The sequence below is a fragment of the Helicoverpa zea genome, chromosome 2 (assembly GCF_022581195.2).
Source record: "Helicoverpa zea isolate HzStark_Cry1AcR chromosome 2, ilHelZeax1.1, whole genome shotgun sequence".
NCBI classification, from domain to species: domain Eukaryota; kingdom Metazoa; phylum Arthropoda; class Insecta; order Lepidoptera; family Noctuidae; genus Helicoverpa; species Helicoverpa zea.
The window spans coordinates 8,592,969-8,608,757 of NC_061453.1; the positions used below are offsets into that span (position 1 = coordinate 8,592,969).

The window sequence follows — 15,789 nt, forward strand, 5'->3', positions numbered from 1 at the left end:
CTTACCGAAAGTTAGTAAACCGGTTTTTAAATAATAAATGGCTAGTTAAGAACAGAAGTGATCCAAGTAACATTTTTGACAAAATGGAGCTAAGTCGATTTTTGGAACTTTTGAGTATGAAGTGAGGTTGTGCAAAAGTAATCCAAGTGCTATTCAGTACTTTTTCAAACAAACTCTTTTATGTTACGTTTCTGTATTTCAACAAATATTGCTATTTTCTACAATTAAATCAATATTTTTATCAAAATTGCATTTACTAAAGAAAAACAGCTATGAAAGTTTGAGTTATGTTTATATCTATCAAATAACAAACATATTTTAAATCATGTGCTCAACATAATTATGATATTCATAAAAACGCATTTCTATGAATATCTCAACTTTTAAAAAATGCTACTTGGATTACTTCTGTTCTTACCTAGCCAAATATGCTCTTGTGTAATAACAATATCGTCACTGGAAATCTAAAACTCATTAGTAAATTGTTATAATAACAATATGGCATAAGGTCAAAGATCTTTCTATACATTTTTGAGAATATAAATCATAGAAAGCGCAGTATCTATAACAGATCGAGTAAAAATATATTGTAAGACAATTATAATGACCTGTGCCCTTAAACGGAATACTTAAACAGATAAGTTGTATTGCGTGTTATCATTTGCACGCATTTGATGGCAAGTGATGATCGAGTTAAGCTCCTCCTAATTTTCATATAAAAATCAAATAAATATATAAATATGGAGAAGTATATAAGTGTAAAGGATATAGAAGAAGCAGCTCTATCAATATTACCGAAACCTGCTCGGGACTATTACAAAAGTGGTGCAACAGACGAGCAAACTTTGGCTGAAAACAAACTGGCTTTTCAAAGGTATGCAATAAGTGAATTCATTTATAAATAGAATTGTATCTCGTGCCCATTATACACCTTATGTGTTGCTTTTACATAGGTTGCGGATTCGTCCAAAATGTTTGATAGGAGTTAGTCGTTGTGATCTTCGCACTAAAGTATTGGGGCACGATGTCTCTCTCCCGGTTGGTATATCACCGACTGCTATGCAGCGGATGGCGCACCCTGAGGGGGAATTAGCTAATGCTAGAGGTAAATACCAAATCATTACTAATCATGTATTTGAATAAATACAATATTGTGTACTCGTGTGTTGTTTATTGAAATTGATAAATTATTTATATATCATAATATGATTTAAGCTGCTCAAGCGGAAAAGACAGTTTTTACGCTGAGTACCATAGCCACCAGCTCCATAGAAGAGGTCGCTGAAGCTGCTCCTGATGCAATAAAATGGTTTCAGTTATACATTTACAATGACAGGTAAAAGATTTGTTATTGAGTAGTTTTTTTTTTATAATTAGTAAGAACGCTTTCTGTGGGTCTATTAATTATATTTTTACTTAATTAGAACTCTCGAAGCGATGACTTAGACTCTGCATGTGGTTCATTTACAGAGAAGTTACGAAAAATCTAGTCCTGAGAGCTGAAAAGGCAGGTTTTAAAGCTATCGCTCTCACTGTTGATACTCCGCTATTTGGAATAAGGCGCGCAGACGTCAGAAATAAGTTTACTCTGCCTCCGCATTTAAGGTACAGTTTTACTTAATTCCGTGGTAATTTATTATTTAGACTGATGTTTTGCTTATACATTTGCATTTTGAACAGGCTCGCTAACTTTGAAGGAATGCTGTCCACCAAGATCCGCAGCACTGACAGTGGAAGCGGCTTAAACAAATATGTCGAGAATTTATTTGATAAATCTTTGACTTGGGACGAGGTGAAGTGGTTGAAAAGGTAATATGCTTAGTGAATACATAATATTAGAATTTTGAAACTTCTGTCACTATAATGATTTGTTAAATACAATTCCCTTTAATAGCATCACTACGCTACCAATAATAGCAAAAGGTATTCTACGCGGTGATGATGCGGTGAAAGCTATCCAAGCCGGCTGTTCAGCAATTTTAGTATCGAATCATGGAGCGAGGCAGTTGGACGGCGTCCCTTCTACGGTAATATACTTCCCTATGATTTGACACATGTATAATATATATTCTTCTATTAAAAATCGTCCTTCGCATCTAAATGTGGCGCCTAGTATAAAGTGAAAGATGATAAACTATCTTGTTTCTATCAGATTGAAGCCCTGCCTGAAATTATGCAAGCCGTGGGAAATTACAACGTCGAAGTGTACTTGGATGGTGGTGTGACAACTGGAACTGATGTGTATAAAGCCTTAGCACTTGGCGCGAAAATGGTGAACCTATTTATTTTGAATACTTTTTTATATTAATGTATTTTGATCCAAACGTACCTATACTAATTAAATAAAAGGTTATGTATTAGGTATATATAAAATGTTTTGTCGGATATAGGTCTTCGTTGGTCGTCCTGCATTGTGGGGGCTTACCGTCGGGGGACAGGCTGGTGTACAGAGAATGCTAAATATTTTCCGGACTGAGCTGGAGTATACCTTCCAAATAGCAGGTATGTATCGATATTTATCAATTTATGTTTGGTAAAATATTTTATGTAGGTACTATCTCGAAAGATTATATTGAAGGTTGTCGTATCGTCGTATGATTTTCTACAATTTAAAAGAATATGGCGATGATTTTAGAACCTCGTATACGTGCAATTTTTTGGACGAGGAAGTGCATTTTCTAGTTAGGTAATATCAAGCCACAGACGCTAAACGTTGTTCAAGAGCTTACTAACTAGATTAACTTTAGTTTTTTCTTTTTTACAACAGGAACTCCAACTATTGCTGATATTACGAGAGATATGGTACGCCATGAATCTGCGTATAGTAAGCTTTAACACAAACAAAATCATGTGATACTGACTAGCTGACATAACCACATAAAGTTGTGTAATTTATTTTACATAAGATAATAAAATATGACCATGACTAATTATCTTGTTTATGTTGTGACTGGCAAAAAATATGTTTTCATTGATCTTTTTGATTGGTAATGCGACTCAAACGATACAAATACACCGAGCACATAGTTTATTTTGTAATTAATTTACGATACAGGTTGTAAAGAACTGCAGGCGTCATGTAACTTTCTTTAGGCCACATTATACGAGATATTTTCTGTAACAAAATATTTTTATATATTTATTTCGCTAGTTTTATTATTCCAAAATTTATTTTAAAAAACATCCTTATCATTAAAACTTACCTTAAAATCGCAACCATATAAATTAATTCCCAATTTAAGTTTTCTTATAGTTCGCTTCAATTGGTTGTCTTTTGCCAGTTTTCGCTTCAGCTCAATTGTATCATTGCACGTATCACAGGAATTGGTGACTTCCACACTACTTCCATCATCTTTCTCCTTAGATTGAATTTCTACTGAGTAATTGTTAGACTGATTAGTTTTGTTCAAAACTGAATCTCTTTTACGCATGTAGTTTGTAAAACTATAGCTACAAGAAATATTGTCTCGGTTGCCAGTGTTGCTCAGAGAAGTTTCTTCACTTTGATGCGAGTCATTCTTAGGATTAAATATATTTTTGACTGTCTTCACCAGTGTTGTGCACGTTGTATTAATAGCATCAAAGACACGTCCACTAAAAGACTTGTGTTTAATTTCTTTATCAATTTTGCTTCGGTCTGAATATTTTGCGACCCTCATTCTCGGTAGCCGTCGCTTCATCTGAATCTTTCTTGAATTTTGTTGAGTACACCTACTACCAATAGTTTTGGAGGTATCATTAGGGCTTTGGCTAATGTACTTGGACTGATTGCCTACATCATGTCTCCTAGGAGTAGACGTAAATGTTGGTTTGAATTCATTTGTGGAAAATGTCTTTGAACAACCATATTTATTTTCGTTTAGAGACTCATAAACAGAATCTTTATTCAATCCACTACAGCTAGCTTGGAGTCGTCTTTGAAAACTGAGTGAACGACGCTGTTCAGGTTTGATGAAATCAGATATAACATGCTTGTTTTTCAAATGAGTCTCATGTAAAAAGGAAAGAGAGAGTTCATTCGTTTTATTACTTCGCAGTGAATCATTTGCGATTAGTGTTTGTCTAGTTTTCCCTAAACTAATTTGATTAGCACTTTGAGCACACCTACAAAATAGGTTTTTCGTCGAAACTTTTAATGGACTTCGAGAGTCACATTTGACTGAATTTCTTTGGTTTGTATCCACCATAAATTCGGATGGAAAGAAAGCTTTTAAATTATATTCTTTCTCAGCACCAGCATTTGTAATTTCCTTCAGAACAGTTTTAAAGAATGCTGTGGTATCTGCACTGTATTCTTTCTGTTTTGTTTGGCCAGGTTGCAATTTTGTGAGCAAGGATTCACTGAGTTGAATATCATCTTTTTTTTCGTCATCTATTGCTGGAGCTTCAATAAGTTGTGCTAAAATAATGTAATTAAAGTTACACTAATTTATCAAACGCTTGCGTTATTACTTCACAAAAATATTAGTTTACCTTTTACTGGTGTTATACGGTATAAGACTATCGTAGCCCATTGACCTAACTGTAACACAAAATAATTGTATCAGAACATTTTTGGAATTAAAGTCATTAATATTAGCTTAAAGTTTTTCAATAAGGTAAATACATAATATTAAATGATACCGGTGATTGCGGTCCATACACCAACAAGAAGTCTCGTAAATGTTCAGAAATATTTGTCTTAGCGATCAGTTCAACTGCTTCATTGGAACTCTGCGCTATTGTAGCTAATAGTTGCAGGCTAATTTCATATTGCAGGAGTTCCCTATAAAATTAAACAAAACATAGGCTTAAAATGCAAAGTACCAACCTTAACTTAGGTCACAATTTAACCAAGTGATCAAATGTAGATAAATTATTGAAAAATTGGTTGATCACAACGTCCAAGAATTCCTCAGTACTTCTACCACGAGATAAAAGACATGATTAGACTAGGTACTACTTAGGCACCCTAGATGCCAGATAGACAGGTATAAAGAACCTGCAGATAACTTCACACGTTAAGATGTAGGTATAGTTAACATCTGGTTAAAAATAACTGACCTTTTGAATAAGGACATTCCGTTACATTCAATAAAGAGGTTGATGTTGCGGGTGTGGTTCTGTAGCAAGCTTTGCAGAACCACCAATACCTCGATTGTTCGGGGATGGCACTTCTGAACGCACTGCAAAAAAATATTTATAGAACAACTGTTCTGGAACTTATTTAACTTATTTAGTAATTTAGGTACCTACCGTTGGAATGAGGTGTGCGCAATAGCTCTGATTGGCTTGGATACCGCGGCACGATTCAGCGAGACATCGGCAAAGTGCACGCCATACATCCTGATTCTGAAAATGTGTTAATTTAGCAAAACGTAAGTACGATTGCATAGTTACAGGAATACTAAAAAGCAAAATTCATACCATCATACAGGTGAAAAGTTCACACATAGTTGATAGACAACCGCTACTTCTGACCATATTCCTTGCATAGGCTACCAGGTTGCCTTTTCTACTTTGACCTTCTTCATCGTTAACGTACAAAAGTGTTGAGAGGAAGTTTAAAGCAATAGTCGTTTTCCCAGCGCGGCTGTTCTCAAGGATTTTGCATATTTTGTCGTAAATGGGATTGAATGTTATAATTGCCTCAACACTACCATTCTGGAAAAGTGAGACATCATTCGACTATGTTTCTTTTTTAGGAAGATTTACAGAATCGTTTCAAAATAAAATAACAGTATTACATTTAGCACTACATATGCAGATAAAATTGACAATAATTTAACTTGCGTGTCGACGTCGGTGCAACCATTTAATAATTCCAATACGCCTGTTAAATTGAACGTTTTTCCGTTTTTCAATGAAGATACCAGATCCTGTAAATATTTGTGATCAATATGCCTTATTAATTTGAGAGGGTATGGGCTTGTGAAGAGCAATACCCCTATTGCTATATTTTCATTTGGTATCAAATGATCCCAGTACTTTGGGAAAGTATGCAAATAATCCTTGCTAATATTTTCAATGCGAAAGTTAGTTCGTTTATTTAGTTAAAACTGTTTTATTTATGAAACGATTGATATGAAACTTTTAATTTAGATTTCGTTTGAGAATTTTGTTATGCAAACAATTCAAGTGTTTTTTTTTTTTAAGTTTATGTATAGCACACGAGATTCTATAGAAACACACTAAAGTCACCTCTATTATAGGAATCTGATTACTCCTCATAATATTCATAATTGAAATTCAATTGGTACTATTCACAACCGAGTGTTCTATTTAACAAAGTTTTACGTTGAAAACTTGAAAGTTCAAATTCTGACTCTTACCGCCATTTCTTGGAGTCATGGATAAAACTATAGACTACAGTCCATTTTTTTAATTGTGTTGCTGGTTTACTTGTAAAACGGTGTGTACTTGTGTAATTTTTGCAATGGTGTCTCTGCCGATGTGGACGGAAAATATTTCATAAAACTTCCTACATTTTTGTAAAGATTTGTGATCAGCAAGATTCCACGAGTAAAGCATCGATATATATGTACTACGTACTAGATAGAACGTTCCGAACAAAAAGCTTACCACACTGAACTGCAGTGCAGACTATGCAGTGCCCAAAATGGCAAATCAGAGCGATTTTGACACCTGCGTCAGATGGATGTCTATGAAACGACAATTATAAAATAGAAAATACATATCAAGGTATAAACTTACACATATAAACTAATTCGAGAGTCAAGTTAGTAAAATTACACGCTGTTCATGCTATTACAACGCTTGTATATCATACTTTTCATTTATAATTCAATTTTACAAATATGCATTAATTTGTTCCCGCCCGCCATCTTAAATTATGGATTAAGAAAATCGTGCAGAAACAGATGTGCCATAAAACTGGCAGTAGGTAAAATATCAATGAAAACAGACTTCACTTTGTCATGGTATGTTCTTAATTTCAAGAAAAAATAATTAAATTCGCGAAAATTTGTGATAGCCCTTAAGAAAAAAAAACATCGTAATTAATATTAAAAACCCTAAAAATAAGTTCCTGGTTTTAATATATAACATGATTTTGCATTCAATTAGATATAAATAAACTTTTTGATATATTACATGATTTTGAATTCACTTAGATATAAACTTTTTGAGTAATGAAAAATGTAGGCAAAATACGAGCGACACTTCTGCAACTAACATCAATGAGGATGACTACATGTCACAATACGTCATCGAGATGTCAACAGACGACATAAGCGGGTAAATTATTTGCATAGATGTAATATAATAAACAAGATTGCGCACGCTCAAAATATATATTTACGAAAATGAACTCTTTTCCAACGCAATAAGGTACTAAATTTGTTGCATAATACACAGAGGCAAATCCGAGCCGAGAGGGATAGTTAGAACGGAGGCCGTTTGTCTCTTTCTAACACCTTGCCAGCATAAAAAAATGTTGTGATCAACAGTTTTGTCTTCCCAAAAAAACAATTGAATCATATATATTTTTATCTTATTTTAACAATTGTAAGTCAACAAATTAATAAAAATCGCATTAATTTATTATACGAATAAATTATTTATATAAATTATTATTCTTAAAACATAAAAAACATATTTTTTTTTATTTTTTTTTTCTAGCGGTAACCGTGAACATTCTTGGCGCGTAATCAGCATTTAAAATTTTGTTTATATTTTTTGTATTAAATCAATTTAAACTATTATATTATATAAATGGTGAAAAAGTATTGCGTTTATACTTGTAAAAGTGAATCCTATGGTGGTTGCAATATATCGTTCCACAGGTTAGCTAATAATAACATTTTCGTAAACCAAACAACTAGGGTGCCCATGAATTCTTGTAATGAGTTAAAATATGGGTGATGGATTTTAAAACTGTTGTACGATTGTTATAGCTTCCCAAAAAATGAAGAAAGGCGACATAAATGGCTCAAGTCTATATATGAAGTAGAAATAGAAAAAAAACAGTCTTCACTTCGAATCTTCCTGCTTTTATACTGCTAATTCCCGCTAATTATTAAAAGCCTTTATAAGTATCTTAAGGTCACAAACAGCGTAAGTTAAAACTTCAATACCAATCTGCGGATAATAATCTTAGCAAATTCGGATTTGTCTCACATAGCTTAATCTCATAGTCACCCTATTAGAAAGGGACAGACAGCCTCCGTACTAACTGTTTCACTCGGCTCGTTTTTTGGGTTTACGTGCGCAGTCTTGTTTACTAATATTATGTCTATGATTATTTGTATGGATGTTCTTGTCTATCGCTAGAATATATGTCAATGGAGTAATGTGTTTTGTAAAAAAGTCATTGAACATAGTATTTCTCAGTAATCTGTGGTCAGTCCAGTTGTCAGTGTCAATCAGTTAAAAGTCAAAACAGCAAATGTCAAAACTAGCATTTTATTTCTCCGTCTTGCTCGGAGAAACCGATAAGTAATTATTTTCACTCATGTTGTTTATAGTGGAATTTTATAATTATAATACAGCACACAAATAAAAAGGGATATAATTACTACTAAACATTAACTTGTATTAAGATGGACGTTGGAGAACTGCTTTCATTTAAGGTAAGATCTTGTAAGGTTGTGCTACCAATGTATTGTTATACATATTTTGTTAACTATTTAACGTGTTGATCAAGTTTACATTGGATATTATATATTATACATACATATTATTTACAAACAGCCCACGCCGACGCCTAAAAGACCTAATGAGGAAGACAGTGGGGACTCTGACGACGATGGCGCGAAGGCTTCAAAAATGCGACGCTTGGGGAGGACAAAACAAAGTAATAAGTTAATACCGTTGAGTACGACGTTGCCTAAGGAACCCACCATTACTGATAAAGAGAGAGAAGACATACTTCGATTCGTGGAAACTGAAGTTACAGAGGTATGATTAGTCAATTTTAGAATCTTGTAAACAAGCTCTCACTGCGTGAGAGAGCTTCATCTAAATTTAAAATCTTGTAAATAAAGAGTATAATAACAAATGATTTATACAGGGTGACATTCTGGATGAGACTGCAGTTAAGAAATTAGTGTTGAACTTTGAGAAGAAAACTCTTAGGAACAGAGAGATGAGAATAAAGTTTCCTGATCAACCTGAGAAGTTTATGGATAGTGAAATAGACTTACATGAAGCACTTCAGGTATGACCAAATGATTTCTAAATGTGTTTGTTATTTAATTATCAACGGTATATTGGAATAATGAATATGTGTTTGTAGGAACTGAGTGCCGTAGCTACAGTGCCAGACCAGTATCCGTTGCTGGTAGAACTGAAGTGCATCAACTCTCTATTGGAATTGTTGTCCCATGATAACACAGACATTTCTACTAAAGTAGTCCACCTGCTTCAGGTAACAATTACATCACATCCATTCACTATACTGAATATTTTATTTTATCTATGTATAATCAAACTATCTTAACCGTCAAATCCGTAGCGGACCCCAATCGGGGTCTGAACATCAATGTCACCGTAAGCTCGGTTTAGACCCCAATTGGGGTCTGCGAATCAGTCATACACTTTCCTAATTATTTACGCTCATATTTATTTTCTTTCCAATCAAACCACATTTGTGAGTACTAAATAAAATAACTAAATAAATTTAAATTATTATTACGCATTCAAACCTTTCATATTTAGCATCCCGTTAGAAATATACCTTTTTAAAATCCAAACGTAATTACCGGGAATTCTGATCGAACACGCCATGTTTGTTTACATTAGTTGTTTTTTTAAATTTGAAGACGCATAGACTAGATGGCGACGGTGATAGAAGTTTTGCATCGAATGATCCGATTCGTTAAAATAAAGAATCGATTTAATAATTTTATATTATTTGATATTATAATATTACTAAATTGCACTTTTGTATACTTACCATAATCTGAAAATAAATTAGGAAAAGTAAAATGACTTAATTTATTTTGAAAAAAATGCTAGAAAATCAGTGGTAGAAAATACGTTGTAGCCGGAATAAAAAAAATCTTCGGTTTTTAGGGTTTCTGAAGACGGCAAATGAAGACTTATTCTTCGGGTGTTTTATGTGCAGGATTCCTGTAGATCTGCCAAACTTAATGGCGATTCGTTACTTCCAACTTTTTAACTGAGCGGCAAAGCTATTTGACGAGAGCCGTAGTTAGGTGTAGTTATCGCAAAATTTTATGACGATTTTATTGTTTGAAGGGGCAAATAGTTCGCTGTTCATCGAAAGCTGGTCCAAGATGGAAAGATGGCCGCCGCCGACTTATTTTTAACCGACTTCCCAAAAAGCGGAGGTTCTCAATTCGACCGTTTTTTTTTGTATGTTTGTTACGCGATTACTCAGCCATTTATTTATCGATTTTGATGATTCTTTTTTTGTTTGATAGCGTGTACTTCCGAGGTGGTCCCATTATCATTAGGTCAGGATCTGATGATGGAACCTTGAGAAATCGAGGGCGACTTTCGAAAGTTGCAGAAATACATAGGTTGAAATCTTATCACTCAGGTGTTTGCCTGGTAGCACTATTCAACAGTGAAGGCTTTGAGCTGACCTGATGATGGAGACCAGTGAAGGTCGAGGGAACTCGACAACTGAATATTTAAACTTTCTCGTGTTTGTGCTTATATTATTCGTATTTACGAGGCCTCTGCAACAGTGAAGGAGATGGAGACGAGAGAAGTACGGTTGTCGAGTTCCCTCGACCTTCTCTGGTCTCCATCATCAGGTCAGCTCCAAACCTTTACTGTCTCATAGTGTTATCAGATATACATCTGAGTGTCAAGTTATAACCTTATCTATGCTTACAATTTTCGAGAGCTGCCCTCGATTTCTCAAGGTTTCCATCATCAGATCCTGGACCTAATAACAAATATGGGGAATATACCCTTTCGACCAAAAACAAACATCCAAATTGAGAACCACCTCCTTTTTGGGATTCGGTTAAAAATATTTGGTGACTTTAAAATCAATCAATTATTATGTCTCTAACCGACCACGGGACTACAGAGTCCCGGATTTTTGGAAGGCGAACGTGGGGCCGAAGCCAACACGCTGAAGCCCTTTTGAGACAACTTTAATGAAATGGTGACACAAAACCGACGATTATCCCTGTATACACTATAGAAATGTACCCAAGGACAATGCCCGGTTCTGTGCTAAACTATTGCTAACTATGGATGAAAACTACTTGGGCTATTGTGATGGGATGCTAGTGGACTAGGAATGGGGAAACTACGGGAACTATGGCATCTGCCGATAACAATGTAATAAATACACGTAAAAATGGCAGGTGGAGACTCGCCAACTCACTTACTGGGCCCCCGGGAATCAGTCGCTAAATCGCAACAAGAGGGCAACAGGTACATGAGCGGCTGAAGGGTGAGGATACCTCGGCGGACTTTAAACGCAGATCACGCGCTCCCTGTGGGTCCAGCATCACCGGCCCACTCGCCACTTACCACGAGGCACCTACCCTCCGAGCGGGCTGCTAACCCTACTCTAGCGACTCCACTCTGACCGGCCGGTGAAGGCAAGCCAAGAGGCGGGAGACCTCTCCCCCGTCATGCTTCACTCCGGCAAGCCGGAGATGGGGGACAGTATACTCTCCCTGGAGCACTCGGATATATAGCCCCGCGGGGTCGCTACTCCCCGTCATCCGCCTCAGATGCCCTGCGGGGCAAATCAATCAATTATTATTATTGTTTCTCATCATCAAATAAGTACATACCTTTGGTAGTTACAAATTGCATTATATTTCAGAACACCCGCATACCCTCCGCCGAAACAAAAATGTTAGAATTGTTGAGAAATAATATAAGAATAAATTAAAATTCCGTAATAGGTAATAAAAATTCAATTAAAGTTAAAAATTATTACGAATGACGCAACACCAAAATAAATAATACATATAAAAATTTAATGCTAAAAACTTAAATATCTTTTTTCTTAACAACAAAAACAAATTGAACCTATAATTTAAAATTAATAAATAAAATTGAAATAAGTTGCTATTAAAAAATAGGTATATATAAAATTGGTATTCGATTATTTATAATAAATTTCCGATTTAGGTATCGAATGCACACCGCTGATTGAAAAAAAAAAATACTCCATTCCAAACTCTACTTGTCTGTGACTTGACTGATCTTGTAAATTGTTCATTTTTATTGTGTATTTTATGTGCTGATTTTTTAGTTATTGAACATAAATAAGTGCACGAAATGTATTGCAACGGATTGAAAATGTTATAAATATGACGTTTGTGTTGTGTTTGAGAAAGTGATGCGATTACTTATTGGTAAGTTTTCACCAAATTTGAAATGCCTAACTTTTCGATAGACTTAAAAACACCGTAATTATTATCTTTTTCTGAATTAACTGACCCCATTTGACCTTTGCACGTTGTTGTCAAATAAGTGAGCTCTAAAGTTATAGTTAAAATACTTCTGATCAGGCATTACGGACTTAGAATTCATGTGTTGAAAGTTAGTACAAATTTTTGACTTCCATGTCGCGATTCAAAATATCCCGCCGAATCAACGGTAAAGTCATATGTCAAAATCTTGTCGAGCAGAGGGGTTAAAGGTACATTATCACAAACGTGGGCATAAAATTTAATACAAATTGATTTGAAATTTAAAAAAATCAATCTCACTCTGTCCGTCAATTGTTTTTGTAACAAAATTGATATTCTTAATCCAATGTTCATCTTGTTTGTAAAAATGAGCCTTGTTATCTAGACTTCATGATTAAACACCAACAAATAATACATCATCTACCAAGCCTTCCCCCAACTAATAGAACGTAAACATTTTATAGGAATTAACAGATGTAGATATACTTCATGAAAGTGAGGAGGGTGCAGATGAGCTGATTAATGCGCTGGCTGAGGCTGAAGCACCCGCATTGTTGTTACACAACCTTGCACGCCTTGACGAACAAGTGCCTGATGAGAGAGATGCTGTACATAACACACTTGGTAACTTGATATTACCACTTTTTTTCTTAAAAGCTAATATTATGCCTACCTGTTTTCTAATCTGATATTGCTCTGCAGGTATAATTGAGAATCTTACCGAGTTTAGGATTGAATTGAGTGCAGAAGTCGCTAAACAGGGTTTTATGCAATGGATACTGAAAAGGCTGAAGGTAAACTTTATTATTCAATGGTATATTGAACTAAAAGCTTAATCAGAGAATGTTGAATTTATACTTATTGACGTGATAACGTCTTTAAAATCGTTTTAGTTGGGTGACATGTTCAGAAACTTGTGTCACGCCAAAACCTCACGAGCGCAATCGCAGGTATAACGAGAGAGAGACCGACCGATCTCCCGTCTCATCTCGAGCGCTGCCAGTCATTCCGTGAAACTTGTCACGCGGAATCCTCACGAGCGGAGGCTGGCATAGCGTTCGAGTGAGTGGACCGATCTTCCGTCTCTCTCACTCTAGTGGCATACAAACGAATGGAGATTTTCTCGTGCGGATAAATGTATAAAAGTATGTTTGTATGAATGTATGTATGAAAAAAAATGTATATCATAGTCGAATAAGTAAACTTGTCATTTTACACCCGAAATTTATCATCAAAAGTGTGAATAAAACGATAGATGTAATTTAAAATTTGAAAAAATTGTTATCTTCATTAATTCCTTACTTCCCAAAAACTTATATCACCAATAAGACGTTATCACGTAAACATCTCGATCGTAAACCTACTTTACAAACAACCAATTTTTTCTTTTTCTTCACAGTTGAAAGTGCCTTTTGACGGCAACAAATTGTATGCCACAGAAATTTTATCAATTCTATTACAAAACACACCAGAAAATAGGAAGTTACTAGGAGAGCTTGATGGCATTGATGTCCTCTTGCAACAGTTAGCGGTAAGTAAAAAATAGCAGTATAATTATGATGTATAAAAATGTTAAGAATAGATGCTAATTGCATCCAACCCAACCACTCCATGCTCAACCAGAGTCACTTGTTTACCGCCGGTTTTACTATTGCAGTATTTAGTTTTTGGCCAATAGTGTTTATTTCGATTTTGGTGCTTGGCGAGATTAGCGCCTACTTTTGTCCTTCACGTACAAAAAGAGATCTTAAGTGTCAGTTAGTAAACTGTACTTAAGTGTTATGTTGTTTGATAATTGTGGTGCAGTTCTACAAACGCAACGACCCTGCGGGCGCGGAGGAGCAGGAGGCGATGGAGAACATGTTCGACTCTCTGTGCTGCGCGCTCATGGAGCCCTCCAACCGCGACCGCTTCCTGCGCGGCGAGGGGCTGCAGCTCATGAACCTTATGCTCAGGTGACGTACAAGCCTGATTAGTGGCAAGCAGAACTAAATTGCCTGTTTACTCTCTTGTGACAGTAATAAAATCTTGAAAAACTTTGTTTCAAAAAAATACCTCATACACACACCTCAGACCACAAATACTATGCTGAAACCCGCATCAAAATCGGTTCAGCAAACCGAGAACCTCCTTTTTTAAAGTCAGTTAAAAATTAATTGTTTTTTTGCCTTTTGAATTTTTTATAATAGGTCTGAGTATTCTTGCTTGATTTTTGTGACTTTTTAATTTACAGGGAAAAGAAAATGTCACGGAATGGATCACTAAAAGTCCTCGACCATGCTCTCGCAGGGCCCGAAGGACGAGACAACTGTAATAAGTTCGTAGACATCTTAGGGCTGCGCACTGTTTTTCCGCTGTTCATGAAGACGCCTAAACGTAAAAGGATATTAACAGTTGATCAGCATGAAGGTTTGTATGTCATTTTAAAAAAGGATTCATGAAACGTTAACTCCTTCAAAAAGATCTATCTAATTCTTCTTTTATCGTTTTCAGAACATGTTGTTTCAATTATCGCGTCAATGTTGCGCAATTGCCAAGGCAGTCAGAGACAGAGATTATTGGCCAAGTTCACTGAAAACGACCTGGAGAAAGTAGACAGACTTCTAGAGTTACACTTCAAGTATATGGACAAAGTGGATCGCACTGAAAAAGAAATGGAGGTGAGTCAGAAGATCACGTTTTTTTTTTTAATTAAGAAATACCTATACCTAGTATTTATAGAGATCCAAATGTGGGAATTGTTCTAAAATGAGTAGGATGAATTGCCCTACAAGTACTCTGCATTATTTATTAATTTTTATCATTTGTTTTTGCAGCAAGAAGGAGAAGAACTGGACGATGACGCACAGTATTTGAGGCGGTTGTCTGGCGGTCTTTTTACATTACAGCTCATTGACAGAATTATTTTGGAGGTATCATTTCTTTATCGTCATTTCATAACATTCTTTGCTTTTATAACTCCTTTGTATATTATTCTGAACTTGAATTCATGAGAATAATCTTCAATTTACTTTACAAAGACAAGAGAAAATAAAGTAAAGCTTTATCAATCACATTTAATAATCTTTTCAAAGGTTTGTACTGCGGGCCCGTCTGCCATCAAACAGCGAGTACAGCGCGTACTGTCACTACGCGGTGGTTCACTCAAGATTATTCGACATGTCATGAGAGGTGAGCAAACAAACATTTATTATAAAGTTGTGCAGAAGTATCGATCTAATAATCGGTTTCTGAGAACCGTATTTATTCACATCATGTTTTTCGCCAATTACAATGATTTGAATCGTCACGAATTGATTGTATGGTGTTTTTTCAGAGTACGCTGGCAACCTGGGCGATGCCGGCAGCGAGGATTGGCGTCAGCAGGAACAGCAACATATATTGCAACTTGTAGACAAATTCTAAATACAAGCAATGTCTTATATGTATGTGTTTT

At 35.3% G+C, this 15,789-nt stretch overlaps 3 protein-coding genes across 3 annotated transcripts; 2 read left to right on the forward strand and 1 right to left on the reverse strand.

Annotated features, from left to right (window-relative positions):
- The first annotated feature begins 711 nt into the window (after positions 1–711).
- On the forward strand, positions 712–2,930 carry LOC124644984 (2-Hydroxyacid oxidase 1). The gene is made up of 9 exons (XM_047184688.1): positions 712–874; positions 954–1,105; positions 1,216–1,336; positions 1,471–1,605; positions 1,681–1,809; positions 1,895–2,027; positions 2,153–2,272; positions 2,391–2,502; positions 2,768–2,930. Exons 1-9 carry the CDS (start codon positions 741–743, stop codon positions 2,833–2,835), a joined length of 1,104 nt encoding a protein of 367 aa, XP_047040644.1. The 5' UTR covers positions 712–740; the 3' UTR covers positions 2,836–2,930.
- Positions 2,931–3,011: 81 nt separating this feature from the next.
- On the reverse strand, positions 3,012–6,317 carry LOC124644752. Its single transcript, XM_047184276.1, has 8 exons — positions 6,312–6,317; positions 5,407–5,667; positions 5,236–5,331; positions 5,044–5,165; positions 4,624–4,765; positions 4,474–4,522; positions 3,204–4,399; positions 3,012–3,115 (listed from the first exon to the last, which is right to left on the reverse strand). The coding sequence occupies exons 1-8, from the start codon at positions 6,315–6,317 to the stop codon at positions 3,029–3,031; spliced, it is 1,959 nt and encodes a 652-aa protein (XP_047040232.1). The 3' UTR covers positions 3,012–3,028.
- A 2,070-nt stretch (positions 6,318–8,387) lies between these two features.
- On the forward strand, positions 8,388–15,777 carry LOC124643843 (beta-catenin-like protein 1). The gene is made up of 13 exons (XM_047182955.1): positions 8,388–8,570; positions 8,692–8,898; positions 9,011–9,157; positions 9,236–9,367; positions 12,818–12,977; positions 13,056–13,147; positions 13,753–13,884; positions 14,160–14,308; positions 14,587–14,762; positions 14,847–15,013; positions 15,170–15,265; positions 15,428–15,524; positions 15,670–15,777. Exons 1-13 carry the CDS (start codon positions 8,541–8,543, stop codon positions 15,756–15,758), a joined length of 1,674 nt encoding a protein of 557 aa, XP_047038911.1. The 5' UTR covers positions 8,388–8,540; the 3' UTR covers positions 15,759–15,777.
- Positions 15,778–15,789: the final 12 nt, after the last annotated feature.